Raw genomic sequence first — 15,000 nt, 5'->3', positions numbered from 1 at the left:
TTCTTCTTCTTGTTCTCCTCCTCCTCCTTCTTCTTCTTCAATCATACATATCAATTATAAACAAAGAACATGTATAGATTGTCAATATACATACGCCTCTCTCCTCCCCTGTCAGTCTCTCTCTATGTCTCTCCACTGTCACTGTCACTATATCTGTCTGTTGTCAGCCTCCCCTACCTTCTTTACTCTTCCCCTTGTCCATTCTTCCTTCCACTCTCCACCACGCCCCTACCCTATTGTCCTCGTTGTTATTCATCTATCGCGATATTGTATTGTACATAAGTTCTATGTTTATGTTTGCACATGCTTATGCAATTTTGACGTTGGTGTTGTGAATTGACTCTCGCTTTTTTTTTTTTTTTTTTTTTTCAATTATTATTTATGCCCAGAGGGCTGGATGTAAACAAGTACTTTGTGCTTACTCCTTTACCCTCGTAAAATAAAATTTGTTCGTTCGTTCGTTCGTTCGTTCGTTCTTCTTCCTCTTTCTCTGGTCCTTCTCCTTCTACTCCTTCTTTCTCCTTTTCCTTCCCCATGTTTGTTGTTGTAGCTCTTCTTCTTCTTCATTATTTTCTTCTTCTTGTCTGTTCCTTTGTAGCCCTTTTCTTCCAGTACAACCCCCCCCCCGCCCTCCCCCCACCCCAACCCCCCACCCCTCCTCCTAACGTTATACCTTTGAAGGCAGGACAAAAATGGCACTGACAAGCAAAAGTCTGTGACTTTTTTTTTTTTTAAATCAGAAAGAAATGTTTCATTTGTTGTATAGCATACCGAAATTTGTTTGTCACAACAAACATTACCTTAGATGTCGCAAGGAATGTTATGCACATATTTATATCAGTCTTTAAAAAAAAACAACAACAACGCAACCCTCCCCCCCCCCAAAAAAAAAAACAACAACAACAAAAAACACCAAAACAACAACAGCAGCAGCATACAAAAATATATATGGACAAGCCAACTATGAACTTGTTTTTTCAGATGACGTAACAGTAAACAGGCCATGTGTGTTTATGTGTGTTTTCTTGTGTATTAAGTCAAGTGTTTGACAGACATGTTATTTGGTAAACAGTTTGAGAGATTTGAAACTGCCAAAAAACAAGAACAAAAACAAAAAAAAAGAAAAGAACCCCCCCCCCCCCCCCCCCCCAACCAAAAAAAAAGAAAAAAGAAAAAAAAAGAAAGTATTTTGATGATAATTAAATGATAATCATGATGATGACCAGTATTATTATAATTCTTATAAGTATTATTGCTGTAAGTCATAAATTGAAGAACTTTGTAGAGATATGGTTGTGTCCCCTCACCATAATGAATCACGAGTGTGTGTGTGTGTGTGTGTGTGTGTGTGTGTGTGTGTGTTTCAGTTGGTTGCGGAAGAAAACGTGAAGGCTGTTGTGTCTTTGACGCAGGACTTTGAGACCAGGGATCTAACGCCCTCCGAACAGGTAAGCACAAACACATCCTGCATTTATTTTATTATTATTATTATTTGTGTGTGTGTGTGTGTGTGTGTGTGTGTGTGTGCCTAGAGTTGACTTAATCAAGATTTTGCGCCTTTTAAATATTATTATTATTAGTAGTAGTATTTTTGTGTATTTATCTTTTTTTTTTTTAATTGTTATTTTTACTTTATTTTATTTTATTTTTATTGTTATTTATTTTTATTTTTTTATTTTATTTATTTATTTTATTAAAAAAAAGTTATTTTTACTTTATTTATTTTATTTTATATATTTTTATTGTTATTTATTTTTATTTTATATTTTATTTTATTTATTTATTTATTTATTTATTTTTCTCGAGGCCTGACTAAGCGCGTTGGGTTACGCTGCTGGTCAGGAATCTGCTTGGCAGATGTGGTGTCGCGTGTATGGATTTGACCGAACGCAGTGACGCCTCCTTAACTCTTTCCATACGAACGGCGAAAGAGACGACGTTAACAGCGTTTCACCCCAATTACCATCATCAAAATATTGCAAGCGGAAGGCTCTTATACTGAAGACGTGAATGTTGACAAAGAATACCACAGTTCTGACGACGGAAGCTAAAGGTTGGGTCATTCAGACACCCACTGGACATCCGAGGGGTCTGTGTAGAGGAGAAGAGAGGACTGGCCGTACTGAGTGAGTTAAGCTACTGATACTGATACTGATGTGTGTGTATATATATATATATATATATATATATGCTGTGAGCGCAGAGGTATGCACACATGTAAACGTACATTCCCACACAGTGGTCTGACGAATACCCCCCCACCCCCACCCCACCATACCCCCATGGGGAGAGCAGCCCAAATTTTACACAAAGAAATCTGTTGTGACAAAAAAAAGATATACATTCCAGTACAATACAATGCTATGCAGTCCACTACAATATAGTTCAATGCAATACTGTAGAGTACAAATAGGGTACAAAAAAAGATTATACAACACAACACAATTCTGTACAGTACAATACGGTACAAAAAATTATACAACACAGCACAGTACAACCCTTGTACAGTTGTAGTACTCTTTTGTCACAGGGCTTTTGCGTGTATGACCGTTTTTACCCCCTCCCACCCCCCCGTCATATAGGCAGCCATACTCCGCTTTTGGGGGATTTCCTTCCCTTCTGACAGGAGTGGCGAGAGATGGGCGTGGAGCAGCTGTAGGTGTCGACTGTGTGAAATTCGGGCAGCTCTCCCCAGGTAGAGCGCTCACTGCAGTGAGAGTGCCACCTTTTTGTTGTCTGCTTGCAAGCGTTTTTGCTTTCCTATCAAAAATGATAATTCTAAAAAATATTTTTGCCAGGGACAACCCTTTTGTTGCTGTGCGTTCTTTTGGGTGCTTTGACTCACTCAGTACGGCCAGTCCTCTCTTCTCCTCTACACAGACCCCTCGGATGTCCAGTGGGTGTCTGAATGACCCAATCTTTAGCTTCTGTCGTCAGAATTGTGGTATTCTTTGTCAACATTCACCTCTTCAGAACAAGAGCCTTCCGCTTGCAATATTTTGATGGTGGTAATTGGGGTGAAACGCTGTTAACGTCATCTCTTTCGCCGTTCGTATGGAGAGAGTTAACTCACTCCGGACGAACAGGTTTCTCCCTTGCTTTTCCCAACAGACGACCCATTTGTTAGGGTTAGGAAAGAAAGTCACAATAAATACAAAACATAAAGTAACTGAATAAAACTCACTGTATTTGACCCACTGACCCCTCTCCTCACATCGTGTAAACATCCACCCCCGTCCTTCTTCACTGCTCTCAGAAGCTGAGTCACTGTCAGTACCTTTTTGCTGGGAGCTTTCTTCACTGCAGATACTTTATTCAACGTCTTCATCATCCTTGTCAATGTTGAAACCTTCAGTTAGAAGCATTTCAGTGGCTTCAGCAGTGGTAAAAGCCACTGTCGTGATCTAGTTTGCTCCAAAAATTTCCACTTGTATCGCCTGCGACGCCATTTTCGATACATATGCAGATTAGCTTGTTGTGTGGGGTCCTGAACTCGCTGGCTCGCTGTGGAGTGTGTTGTTACGGAATCTCATGAAGAAACTTTCCATTCGACCCTTGACACGTTCGCAATGCCCGGTGTAGCTGCGATTGTTATGCTACCCCATGAAGAAAACGTGGACAAATTTTTAATTGTCGAAACCACTATAGCGTTCGGTCGTCTGGAACGCTGCCTCACGTCAGGAATGCTACAGCGTTCCATCGTCCAGAGTGAGTTAAGCTCATGCTGCTCACAGGACCTCGATTCATCATTTCATCCGAATGGCTGGCATCCGGACCACCACTCAAGGCCCAGTGGAGGGAGCGAAAAATCTGGCGAACGTGGGAATCGAACCAGTGTGTTCAGATTCTGTCGCTTCCTGTGCGGAAGTGTTACCACTAGGCCACCATTCCATCATGCAGTGATCACAGGGGTTTCAGTTTCAGTTTCAGTTTCAGTTTCTCAAGGAGGCGTCACTGCATTCAGACAAATCCATACACGCTACACCACGTCTGCTTGGCAGATGCCTGACCAGCAGCGTAACCCAACGTGCCTAGTCAGGCCTTGAGTGCATGCTTATGATATATATATATATATATATATATATATATATTATTTAAAAATTTTTTTTTTGCTGCCCCAACATCTACACCGTTTCAGTGGCATTACTCCCACGCCGCTCATTTAGATTCCCCCATACACGGCCACACCCGGGTTCGTCCATCGCAGTTCCAGCGTCAGCAGTCCACAGGGAACCATCAATGTTAGGTCGCCATGATATATATTTGTGCACCTACAGAATTCTACAGAATTTTTGCCAGAGGACAACACTCTCTCTCGTTGCCATGGGCAAGCTTCACATGGGACCCTCGGGGTTAATCGTCTCATCCGAAAGGACTAGAACGCCCAGTTTGATTCTCCAGTCAGACTTGGGGTAGAAAGGGGGCGAGAGCGGGATTTGAACTCCAGACCCTGACGGTACACTGTGTTACCAGATAAATGTCTTAACCACTTTGCCACCACCACTCAGAAGAAGAGAGAACAGAAGAAAAAAAAAGAAGAAAAAAAAAAGGCAGGATTCGAACCCACAACCCTCATGGACTTTCTGTATATATAGACAGCTGAGTGTCTTGACCACTCTGCCACCTTTGCTCCCTTCTTCTTCTTCTTCTTCTGCGTTCATGGGCTGCAACTCCCACGTTCACTCGTATGTACACGAGTGGGCTTTTACGTGTATGACCGTTTTTAACCCCCCCTCCGCCATATAGGCAGCCATACTCCGCTTTTTTTTGGGGGGGGGTTTCCTTCCCTTCTGACAGGAGTGGCGAGAGATGGGCGTGGAGCAGCTGCAGGTGTCGACCGTGGACTTCACCGGCACGCCCTCGCAGGACAAGATCCGGCTGGCGGTGGACTTCATCATGAAGCACCGGGAGCGGAACCAGTCGGTGTACGTCCACTGCAAAGCTGGGAGGACGCGGAGCGTGACCGTCGTGGCTTGTTACTTGATCCAGGTTGGTTGGTTGTGGGGTGGTGGGGAGGAGGGGGGGTGGGGGTTTTTTGGGGGGAGGAGGCGTGGGGAGGAAGGGGGCGGGGACGTCTCAGCCTCTCCGTCACTCATCTTTTTTTTTTTTTTTTTTTTTTTTTTAATAAACATTTTTATTCAAGTTTAACATTTAATGAATGCATACATACATTACATACATACAGGCGGACATACAAAAATTGTATTTGTAATTATCAATAATATTACTTATTATACATTATTTAAACTATAAAGCAGAAAAACAACAACACAACATTGTTTTTATACAGAAAAAACCCCCACAAATAAAGTCATATGCACTGCATTAAAAAAAGTAAATAAATGAAAGGAAAATATTTTTTTATAAAAAGAACAAACGTTACATTCATGGTTGTCATTCCTCCTCCTCCTCATTGCCTTCCATCCTTTTTATGTATGGGTACCATTTTCTAGAAAATGCTATGGACATCATTTCCATCGAGTGTATATATTTTTTCGGTTTTGTATATGTTTCTAGGTCTGTAAGGAAGTACTTTATACATGGTCTGAAGACCCACCTTTTGGGGAGGAGGGCGGGGGGTGGAGGTGGGGGGGGGGGGGGCAGGGGGGGGATCTCAGCCTCTCCTGTCACTCATCTTTGCTGCAGTCTTTCAAATCCAGTCTGAAGACCCACCTTTTGGGGAGGAGGGGGGGGGAGGGGGGGGGGGGAGGTCTCAGCCTCTCTCCTGTCACTCATCTTTGCTGCAGTCTTTCAAATCCAGTCTGAAGACCCACCTTTTGGGGAGGAGTGGGGGGGGGGGTCTCAGCCTCTCCTACTTGATCCAGCTTGGTTGTGGGTGGGGTGGGGGTTTGGGGGAGGAGGCGTGGGGGAGGGGGGGGGGGTCCGGGGGTGGTGGTGGGGGGGAATCTCAGCCTCTCCATCACTCATCTTTGCTGCAATCTTTCAAATCCAGTCTGAAGACCCACCTTTTGGGGTAGAGGGGGGGCGGGGGAGGGGAGTGTGTGTGTGTGTGTGTGTGGGGGGGGGGGGGTTCTCAGCCTCTCTGTCACTCATCTTTGCTGCAATCTTTCAAATCCAGTCTGAAGACCCACCTTTTGGGGAGGAGGGGGGGGGGGGGGTCTCAGCCTCTCCCTCACTCATCTTCACTTCAAATCCAGTCTGAAGTACCCAGCTTTCCCCCCTCCTGAATGACTCTCAACAGCTCGTCCCTTTCCAGTATGAACTAAAATGACTATTAGTGAGTGAGTGAGTGAGTGAGTTTGGATAGTTTCAGAAATTGTTGGTTGTATTTTTTTGATTGTGTACTATTTATGATTGTGTGCTATGACTTGTGCGTGTGTCGTGCGCGTGTGCTTGTGTGTATTGTGTGGGTGTCTGTGTGTGTGGGGGGGGGGGGGGTTGGGGGGGGATGAATAATTTTAGATAATGTTTGGTATCTTTTGTTCAATTTTCCTTTTTGATATTTACATGTGTGTTCTATTTGTAAACGCCTAGGGCTTATTTTCAAGATGCTCATAATAATGATGATAATAATAATGATAGGGCTGGGGGGGGTGGGGGGGGGGCTGGACAGGGGGGTGGAGGTGTTTGGTTTGTGTGGGTGTGTGTGGATGTGTTCGTGGGTGTGTTGGGGGGGGGGGGTGTTAGGGGGTTTGTTGTGTGTGTATGTGTTTGTGTTCGTTGTGTGTGTTTTTTTGTGTGTGCGTTTATTGGTGTGATTGTGTGAGTGTGTTTATGTCTTTGTGTGTGTGTTTTTTTGGTGTCTGTGTGTGTTTGTTTATGATTCTGTGTGTGTGTGTGTGTGTGTGTGTGTGTGTGTGCATGTACATGATTGTGTGCCTGGGTGCACTCTTGTAAAAGTGAGAGAGAGTGCACATAAGATGTGTTTGTGTCTGTATGTATGCACCTGAGTGAGTGTGTGTGTGTGTGTGAGAGAGAGAGAGAGAGCATGCGTGCATGTGCAAAGTGTGTCTTGTGTTGCTTGCATAGTCCGACATGGATCGCGCGCAGGATCTTTAGCATGCGTATGTAATGTGGTTTATTTCATTTTATTAAATGCATTTGAAAGTTGATCAGGTACGGTGCAGGTCAACACATCTGTTGACCTGGGAGATTAAAAAAAAACCAAAAAAACACCCCCAAACATCTCCAACCCTCAATCCAACAACAGTCTCAGCTGAGGATTTCTTCTTCTTCTTCTGCGTTCACTCGTATGCACACGAGTGGGCTTTTACGTGTATGACCGTTTTTACCCCGCCATGTAGGCAGCCATACTCCATTTTCGGGGGTGTGCATGCTGGGTATGTTCTTGTTTCCAGAACCCACCAAACGCTGACATGGATTACAGGATCTTTAACGTGCGTATTTGATCTTCTGCTTGCATATACACACGAAAGGGGGTTCAGGCACTAAGCAGGTCTGCACATATGTTGACCTGGGAGATCGTAAAAATCTCCACCCTTTACCCACCAGGCGCCGTCACCGTGATTCGAACCCGGGACCCTCAGATTGACAGCCCAACGCTTTAACCACTCGGCTATTGCGCCCGTCGCAGCTGGGGTTTGAACCCAGGCCCCTGGGGGGTTATTATTGTTATTACCATTATTATCATTATTCGAAAAGTTGCTCTTCTTCTTCTTCTTCTTGTTATACAGATTATTATTATTATTCAGTGTTGTAACTGTTGATGTTGATTTTTTTTAATTTATTTAGTTGGGCAGTGGCCAACTGATACATGGCGGTCTGGACAAAGCAACAATGTCAGATTGTGTTATGTTTATCATTATCTACATTATTATTATTATTATTATTTGTTGTTGTTGTTGATGTTGATTTTTTTAATTTTTTTTTTAGAGTTGGGCAGTCCTGATGTGGTCCAGTGTGGTGGGTTGGATGATAAGCAGCAATGTCAGATGTTATAATATTTGTTATTATCAACATTATTGTTATTATTGTTGTTATTACTACTACTACTACTACTACTACTATTATTATTGTTATTGTTATTATTAAATTGATTAATTATCATCATCACCATCATCATCCTTATTATCATTATTTATTTTTTTAAATTATTGTTATTGTTGTTGTTGTTGTTGTATGTTTTTATGTAGTTTGGCAGTCCTAATATGGTGCAGTGTGTTGTTGTTGTCATGGTTGTTATTGTTGTTGTTGTTGTTATTAATATTATTATTATTATTATAATTATATTTCATTTTTTCAAATTTTCATTATTTTTTTTTTATAACAAAATTATTGTTTTTTTTAGTGTTTTTTTTTCATTGCCAATATAATGTCTAATGCCATCATCATCATCATCACCATCATCATCATCATCATCACTATCATCATCACCATCAGCACAATGACACACCGTCCTGTGTTTTTACCCAGGCCCACGGCTGGACTCCAGAGGAGGCGGTGGACCACGTGAAGAGCAAGCGACCCCACATCTGGCTACGGGAGAAGCAGCTCAAGTCCATTGCGGCCTTCTTCACGGCCTGCCGCGTTCCCTCCTCCTCCTCCTCCTCTCCTTCTCCTCCTCCTCCTTCGTCCTCCTCCTCCTCCTCGTCCTCCTCCTCCGCCCCCTCCTCCTTCTCCTCCTCCTCCTCCTCCTCCCCCTCCTCCTCCTCTTCCTCCTCCTCCTAAAATGACATGGTCTTCAGCAGAGTGAACGAACGCCCTTGCTTGCGACTGGACGGATCTTAACGATGGATGTATGCCGGGGTGGGGGGGTGTTAGGGGCATGCGTTTGCATGCGTACTTGGGTTGCGAGATCGTTCGGGGGAAGACAGAGTTGTTTTATGGTGTGTTGTGTGTGGAGAGGGGAGTGAAGTATGCCCGATGACTTTACTGACACAGTCCTTGCTTGTTTTGCTCAGTGCGGACATGATACGTTGGTTTTTTGTGTGTTTTTTTGTGGTTTTTTTTGCTGCCCCACCATCTGCACCATTTCAGTGGCATTACTCCCACGCCGCTCATTTAGAGTCCCCCATACACGGCCACACCCGGGTTCGTCCGTCACAGTTCCAGCGTTGGCAGTCCACAGGGAACCATCGATGTTAGGTCGCTAGGAGGCCACACACCAGAGGAGACCCTGCACTGCTGCTGAGTCACTTCGGTGGTGGACATGATACAGTTTGTGTGTGTGTGTGTGTGTATTCCCGTATTGGCATTTTAACGTGATTTTTTTTTTTTTTTTTCTCCTCTCCACTGTTTTACTGTATTTTGGTATTAAGACACACACATTGGTTGTGTGGCCCCCGGAAGCTCATTCGCAAACTTTTCAGTGTTTCAAACATCAGGTTGCTTATAAATCTCGCCCATGGGACATGCACTGCCTTCAAGACTGTACGACGCATGCAGCATGCAGGAGGAAGCACTGGCCAACACCGACAGCAGTGGAAGCCAAGCTGTACGGCACCCTGGAGGATCTGCGGCGGACGGCAGCCTTCATTGAGGACACCGGGCTGCTCATCAAATGGGAGGCAAACAAGGAAGAAGAAGAAGAAGGACATGCACTTGTTTTGCGTGTAAAAAAAGAGATGTTGCGTTGAAAAAGAATGCACACATGGCCGTGTTGCAGCGTTTTGTATGAAAGTCAAATGACTTGGCAGAGAGTTTGACGTGTATTTTTTATTTTATTTTACGTTTTTTTTGTGTGTGTTTTTTTTTTTTCTTATAGCAGCATTGGAACAGAGAGCTGCTGTGTGCATTGTGTATAACGAGAGAAATGTGTGATGCTCATGACCCGAATTGCACAATCCCTCTTCATTTGCTCAGTGATTCTGTTTGTTTTATTGTGGGTTTTTTTATGGAATGCAGAATGCTTCATTTTCTCAACAAGAGAGATTCACATGTTGTCTACGCCATGCCAACAGTGACAATGTACATGAATCATTGTTGATCAATATGAATACATAAAAAGGCATAAAATGCTTTTTGAATGCTCAGCTGATGTGAACCTCGTATATACAAGAATCACAATCATACACATGCAGCAATCACAATGACCCTGCTCTATGTCGAGTGAAATGAAGAACGATTTCAATTTCAAGTAGGCGTCAAACATAATCACTGATCCAAGAATCAAGAATCAAGAATATTTAATCCTTTCACCCTTTTTGGGGCATGGAGGATATTATCTAACAGCAATAGTATTTTACACCAAAATTAAACATAAACAATTAAAATAACATAGTTATCAGAAACAGAATACAAACTGTATGAAACACAACATAAATGATGATAGTAATTTTCTGGTATTAAACCTCGGGATAGGTTGCTCATCTTTGCGACATTACTTAAGTTTAACCAAATTGTCTTGGCTGCATGAAATAAATTACACAGAAAGCCTCTTCCAACAAGAAAAATTAAACAATCATTGGCCTTTTTTTTTTTTTTTTTCGTTACATCACATCTATTTAACAACAATAACAAAGAAAATAGAAGGGACAGCAGAGTCCCAGCCTGTGCGCATAGATTAAGTTTCTCACGGAGGCATCAGTATGTTTGGACAAATTCATAGGATGCTGCACCAGATCTGTGACGCACATGACAGACCAGCAGCATGTTACCCAACGCACTCAGTCAGGTCTTGATAGCATGCATATACATTAATTTTGTGTGCCTGGATTTTCTTCAACAGAATTTTGCTAGAGGACAACGCTTTTGTTGCCATTGGGTTCTTTTTTCAGTGCACCTAGCGCATGCTGCAGAATGTTGCCAGCTCATAAGGTTGTAGTGTGGGGTTCTGTTTCACTGTATCAAGCCCAACACTCGGCTTCTATCACAGATTGACATAAGTTTACATTTGGGCCAACAGCGAAGTGAGAGCTGTATTATCAATGGTTTCTCCAGTCAATGGGAAGCCATTTACAGCTTAGTCTTTTTGTGAAGGACTATGACTCTCAAACTAGGAGGCAAAATTGCACTGGCTCTTAGTGCTGCAGCCTTGTGGGCTAGTTGGCCTTTGGGAACCATCCCCAACGCCGACTATCCTAAAACCCTCTTGGCCGAGAGAGTGGGGATGTACTTGGGCAAGACACTCTCCACTATAATCAAATTCTAGCCCAAATAGTCGGAACAGCAGTTGCCTCCTCTGCTGTTCTGATGTTCATAGTCGGACACGACTGACTATCATATATATACTAAGTGTATGCTGCACATGGGACAAGGTGCAGCAGGCGTGTGGACTGACACTGACAGCAGTATAATCCATTACTGATGGGAAATACAGACTGGAGACTTGACGTCCTGACCTGTAAGCTCTGTCTGATCTCGGTGAGGTGACGGCCTTTCACTGACATTCAGACCTGTAAGCTCTGTCATATCTCTGAGGTGACAGCCCTTCACTGACATCCTGACCTGCAAGTTCTGTATTATCTCAGTGAGGTGACAGCCCTTCACTGACATCCTGACCTGTAAGCTCTGATCTCAGTGAGGTGACAGCCCTTCACTGACATTCAGACCTGTAAGCTCTGTCATATCTCAGTGAGGTGACAGCCCTTCACTGACATCCTCACCTGCAAGTTTTGTATTATCTCAGTGAGGTGACAGCCCTTCACTGACATCCTGACCTGTAACTAGCTCTGTCTGATCTCAGTGAGGTGACAGCCCTTCACTGACATCCTGACCTGTAAGCTCTGTCATATCTCAGTGAGGTGACAACCCTTCACTGACATCCTGACCTGCAAGTTCTGTCAGATCTCAGTGAGATCACAGTCCTTCACTGACATACTGACCTGAATGACTAGACGCTCAGTTTTTTTTTGTTTTTTTTTTTTGTTTTCCCTATCGAAGTGAATTTTTCAACAGAATTTTGTCAGGAACAACCCTTATTTTACGTGCACTAAGTGCCATTAACCCAGCAGTGAAAAGAGGTTGTATGAAGTATAAACAAAACAACAAAGGCTTGTGAATCACTAAGAAAAGAAATGTGGAATACAATTATCCTTCTAGAGGACGTATTGTTTATGTAGCTATCGTTTCAACTATCGTTGTGTAGCTATGTATGTATGTATATTTCACACATAGTACATTCTTACACCAATTTTCAGAAAACCAAAACGGAGTTAATCCTGCCCAGGGTGGAGATGTGAAATGCTGTTCCTTCCGATTAATTGTTCCTGGTATCAGTTGATGTGTCCTTTTTTTTATGTCAGAATGTTCTGAGGGTCTGCAAAACCCAGACTCTGCTATCCACTGTGTTTCATGGACTTCCGTACCAAATTTGTCTTCTGACAGTAACTGTGAGAACGAGTAACAAATCTTTGTTCTCAGGCTGAATACATACTGAAAACAAGTATTTTTGTGGTGTTGCGTTCTGTGATGTGTGTGTGTGTGTTCTTTCTTTAATTTAATGTCTTTTCACTTTGAGTGTGTGTGTGTGTGTGTGTGTGTGGAGGTAGGGGATAAGCATTTATCTCTTAAATACATTACTGTCTCTTCACATATACTTACAAAGACTTGCAGACAGGCACAAACACACACACACACACACACACACACACACTTGCGCACATACAGACACATACACATGCACACACTACTTTGATCCCACAAACAGATAAGGCACATTTGTGCAGCGACACTTGCACATTGCTCACACAAACCACACGCACACACATGATCTCATAAGCTCACCTATACAAAACCACACACACACACACACACACACACACACACACACAGAGCCCCTCTCCTCCTACAGAAGCGAGTGGTCTAGGGGAGACAATCTATACTATCTTGAGAATGGCAATGGATCGCCTCCCATTGACTGCTCAGCCCATCCATCAGCAAATTTGACTTTAACTTAGCTTGTCTCGACTTTTGACCCACCCTAAAATAAAAAGAAGAATAAAATACTACACACACACACACAAACACACCACCACACACACCATCACCACCACCACCACACACACACACACGCGCGCGCGCGCACACACTTTCACTTACTCGCATGCGTACACAGCAATTTCTTTTCCCCCCTCGACTTTTCCTACCCTCGTCTAATATCACTTGCAGTGAAAAGACCTGAAACCAAAGAGCGAACGAAAAAACACACGGCAACACACACACACACACACACACACACACACACACACACACACACCAAAAAACGTTCAACCTCAGCTGTGCGACTGGGATTTGAGATGGGACACAACTGGTATTTGCAAGTGCATGGTAAGAGTCGCCTCCCGTACTTAATCGGAGAAAAATTCTATGACTTCCTTTCTTCCTTCCGAAGAGTGATCACAGTCAATACCCTCCCATTGTTAAAGTCTTATCATTATTTAAAGCAGTAACACTATATCAATATTGTCAAATTATTTTATATATTTTTCAGGCTACCATCTAATCAAACGATGTCTACTGAACAGTTACTTTGTTTTCGACCAATCAAAAATGAAGTGAATTTACGTCTGCGGACATAGCTTGGGTGGCAACAGGAAGCGACAACACTTGTGAAGTTCTGTGTTTTCGATAGGATTGGCAGTTTTGTTTGTGCAAAATGCCTCCCAAGAAGAAAGGAAAGGGCAAAGGAAAGGGCAAGGGAAAGAAGAAAGGAAAGAAGGATGGTAAATAAACCCAACAATTATTAGTTGAGGGACTTGTTTTCATAGCGTTTTTCTTTTTATTTTAAATAATTTTTATCTGACGTCTTCTTTGTTGAATATAAATTTTATCTGACGTCTTCTTTGTTGAATATAATTTTTATCTGACGTCTTCTTTGTTGAATAGAATGGCAATAACCACATTTCTTCCCTTATGTTCTTTCCGTTCAGTTTCGTTCCGAAGACAGAGAAAGTTGTAAATTGGTTGATAACATTGTAATATGTTTTCTACACTTCTTCCCGTCTCGAATGATGTAAAGAAGGAGTGGAAGGGATTAAATGTAGAGTATAAAAATTATATTACATTGATATTGATCAGTTTACAGGTTTTTTTTTCAGGCTTCTAAACAGAAAAATTCAGGGGAATAAATGTGTATATTGCCAATATAATCACCTTTTCTTTGAGCTGCGCTTACATTTTATAGGCATGATTACAGTTGTTAAAATCAGTGCCATTTTCTGCACCAAAATTAATTGGCAGCAGTTCAGGGTCTTTTCTGCTGTGAGAGGCCTGATGTAGAACTAACATTGGTAATTCCCATGGACCGCCAGTGCTGAGAATTAGACAGACAAACCTGGGTGTGGTAGTGTGTGTGTGTGTGTGTGTGGACTCGAAATGGAAGTGATGCCACTGAAATAGTGCAGATGATAGGGTAGTGGGGTAGTACACACACACATACACACACACACACACACACACACACACACACACACACACACACACACACACACACACACACATAGACAATCAGTGTTGGACATTTTGTAAAGAAGGTATTTTATTTATTATTTGAATGTGTCAGTGAGACAAAAGTACACAATGTGAACTTCAAGTACTAAGTATGACATATATAGTTTTGTCTGACTATGACCAACAGAACAGCAGAGGAGGCATCTGCTGTCCTGACTATCAGACCTAGAATTTAATTGTAGTGGAGAGTGTCTTGCCCAAGTTACATCCCCACTGTCTCGGCCAAGAGGGTGTGATTGTAGTGGAGAGTGTCTTGCCCAAGTTACATCCCCACTGTCTCGGCCAAGAGGGTGTGATTGTAGTGGAGAGTGTCTTGCCCAAGTTACATCCCCACTGTCTCGGCCAAGAGGGTGTGATTGTAATGGAGAGTGTCTTGCCCAAGTTACATCCCCACTGTCTCGGCCAAGAGGGTGTGATTGTAATGGAGAGTGTCTTGCCCAAGTTACATCCCCACTGTCTTGGCCAAGGGGGCTTTTAGGACAGTCAGCATTGGGATGGTTCGCAAAAGAGAGATCCAGGAACTGCCTGAAAAGCATAATTATATCTCTGGTATCTTCATGTACATGAAGCAGTGGCCGAATGAAATGCCCCTGGCAATAGGAATCAAATGTCTCAGGATTAGAGTTTCTT

At 42.9% G+C, this 15,000-nt stretch overlaps 3 protein-coding genes across 3 annotated transcripts in view; 2 read left to right on the top strand and 1 right to left on the bottom strand.

Moving 5' to 3' along the window:
• LOC143277560 (phosphatidylglycerophosphatase and protein-tyrosine phosphatase 1-like) overlaps nt 1-8,529 on the top strand; it is a gene marked incomplete at its 3' end in the record, with an annotated part of 15,067 nt that extends 6,538 nt beyond the window's left edge. Inside the window, exons 3-5 of the mRNA XM_076582439.1 lie at nt 1,368-1,448; nt 4,798-4,989; nt 8,395-8,529. Coding sequence (XP_076438554.1) covers nt 1,368-1,448; nt 4,798-4,989; nt 8,395-8,529 — 408 coding nt within the window. The remainder of the gene's footprint in view (nt 1-1,367; nt 1,449-4,797; nt 4,990-8,394) is intronic.
• The window catches only part of LOC143277697 (ABC transporter G family member 20-like), a 328,227-nt gene that overhangs the window by 80,913 nt on the left and 232,314 nt on the right, over nt 1-15,000 (bottom strand). The window lies entirely within an intron of this gene.
• The window catches only part of LOC143277644 (dynein regulatory complex protein 12-like), a 23,574-nt gene continuing 22,012 nt past the window's right edge, over nt 13,439-15,000 (top strand). Inside the window, exon 1 of the mRNA XM_076582535.1 lies at nt 13,439-13,583. Coding sequence (XP_076438650.1) covers nt 13,517-13,583 — 67 coding nt within the window. The 5' untranslated portion in view covers nt 13,439-13,516. The remainder of the gene's footprint in view (nt 13,584-15,000) is intronic.

The sequence above is a fragment of the Babylonia areolata genome, chromosome 34 (genome assembly GCF_041734735.1).
Source record: "Babylonia areolata isolate BAREFJ2019XMU chromosome 34, ASM4173473v1, whole genome shotgun sequence".
Classification (NCBI taxonomy): Eukaryota; Metazoa; Mollusca; class Gastropoda; order Neogastropoda; family Buccinidae; genus Babylonia; species Babylonia areolata.
Note: the sequence above shows the minus strand (reverse complement) of the source record. Positions and strands in the feature narration are given on the sequence as shown.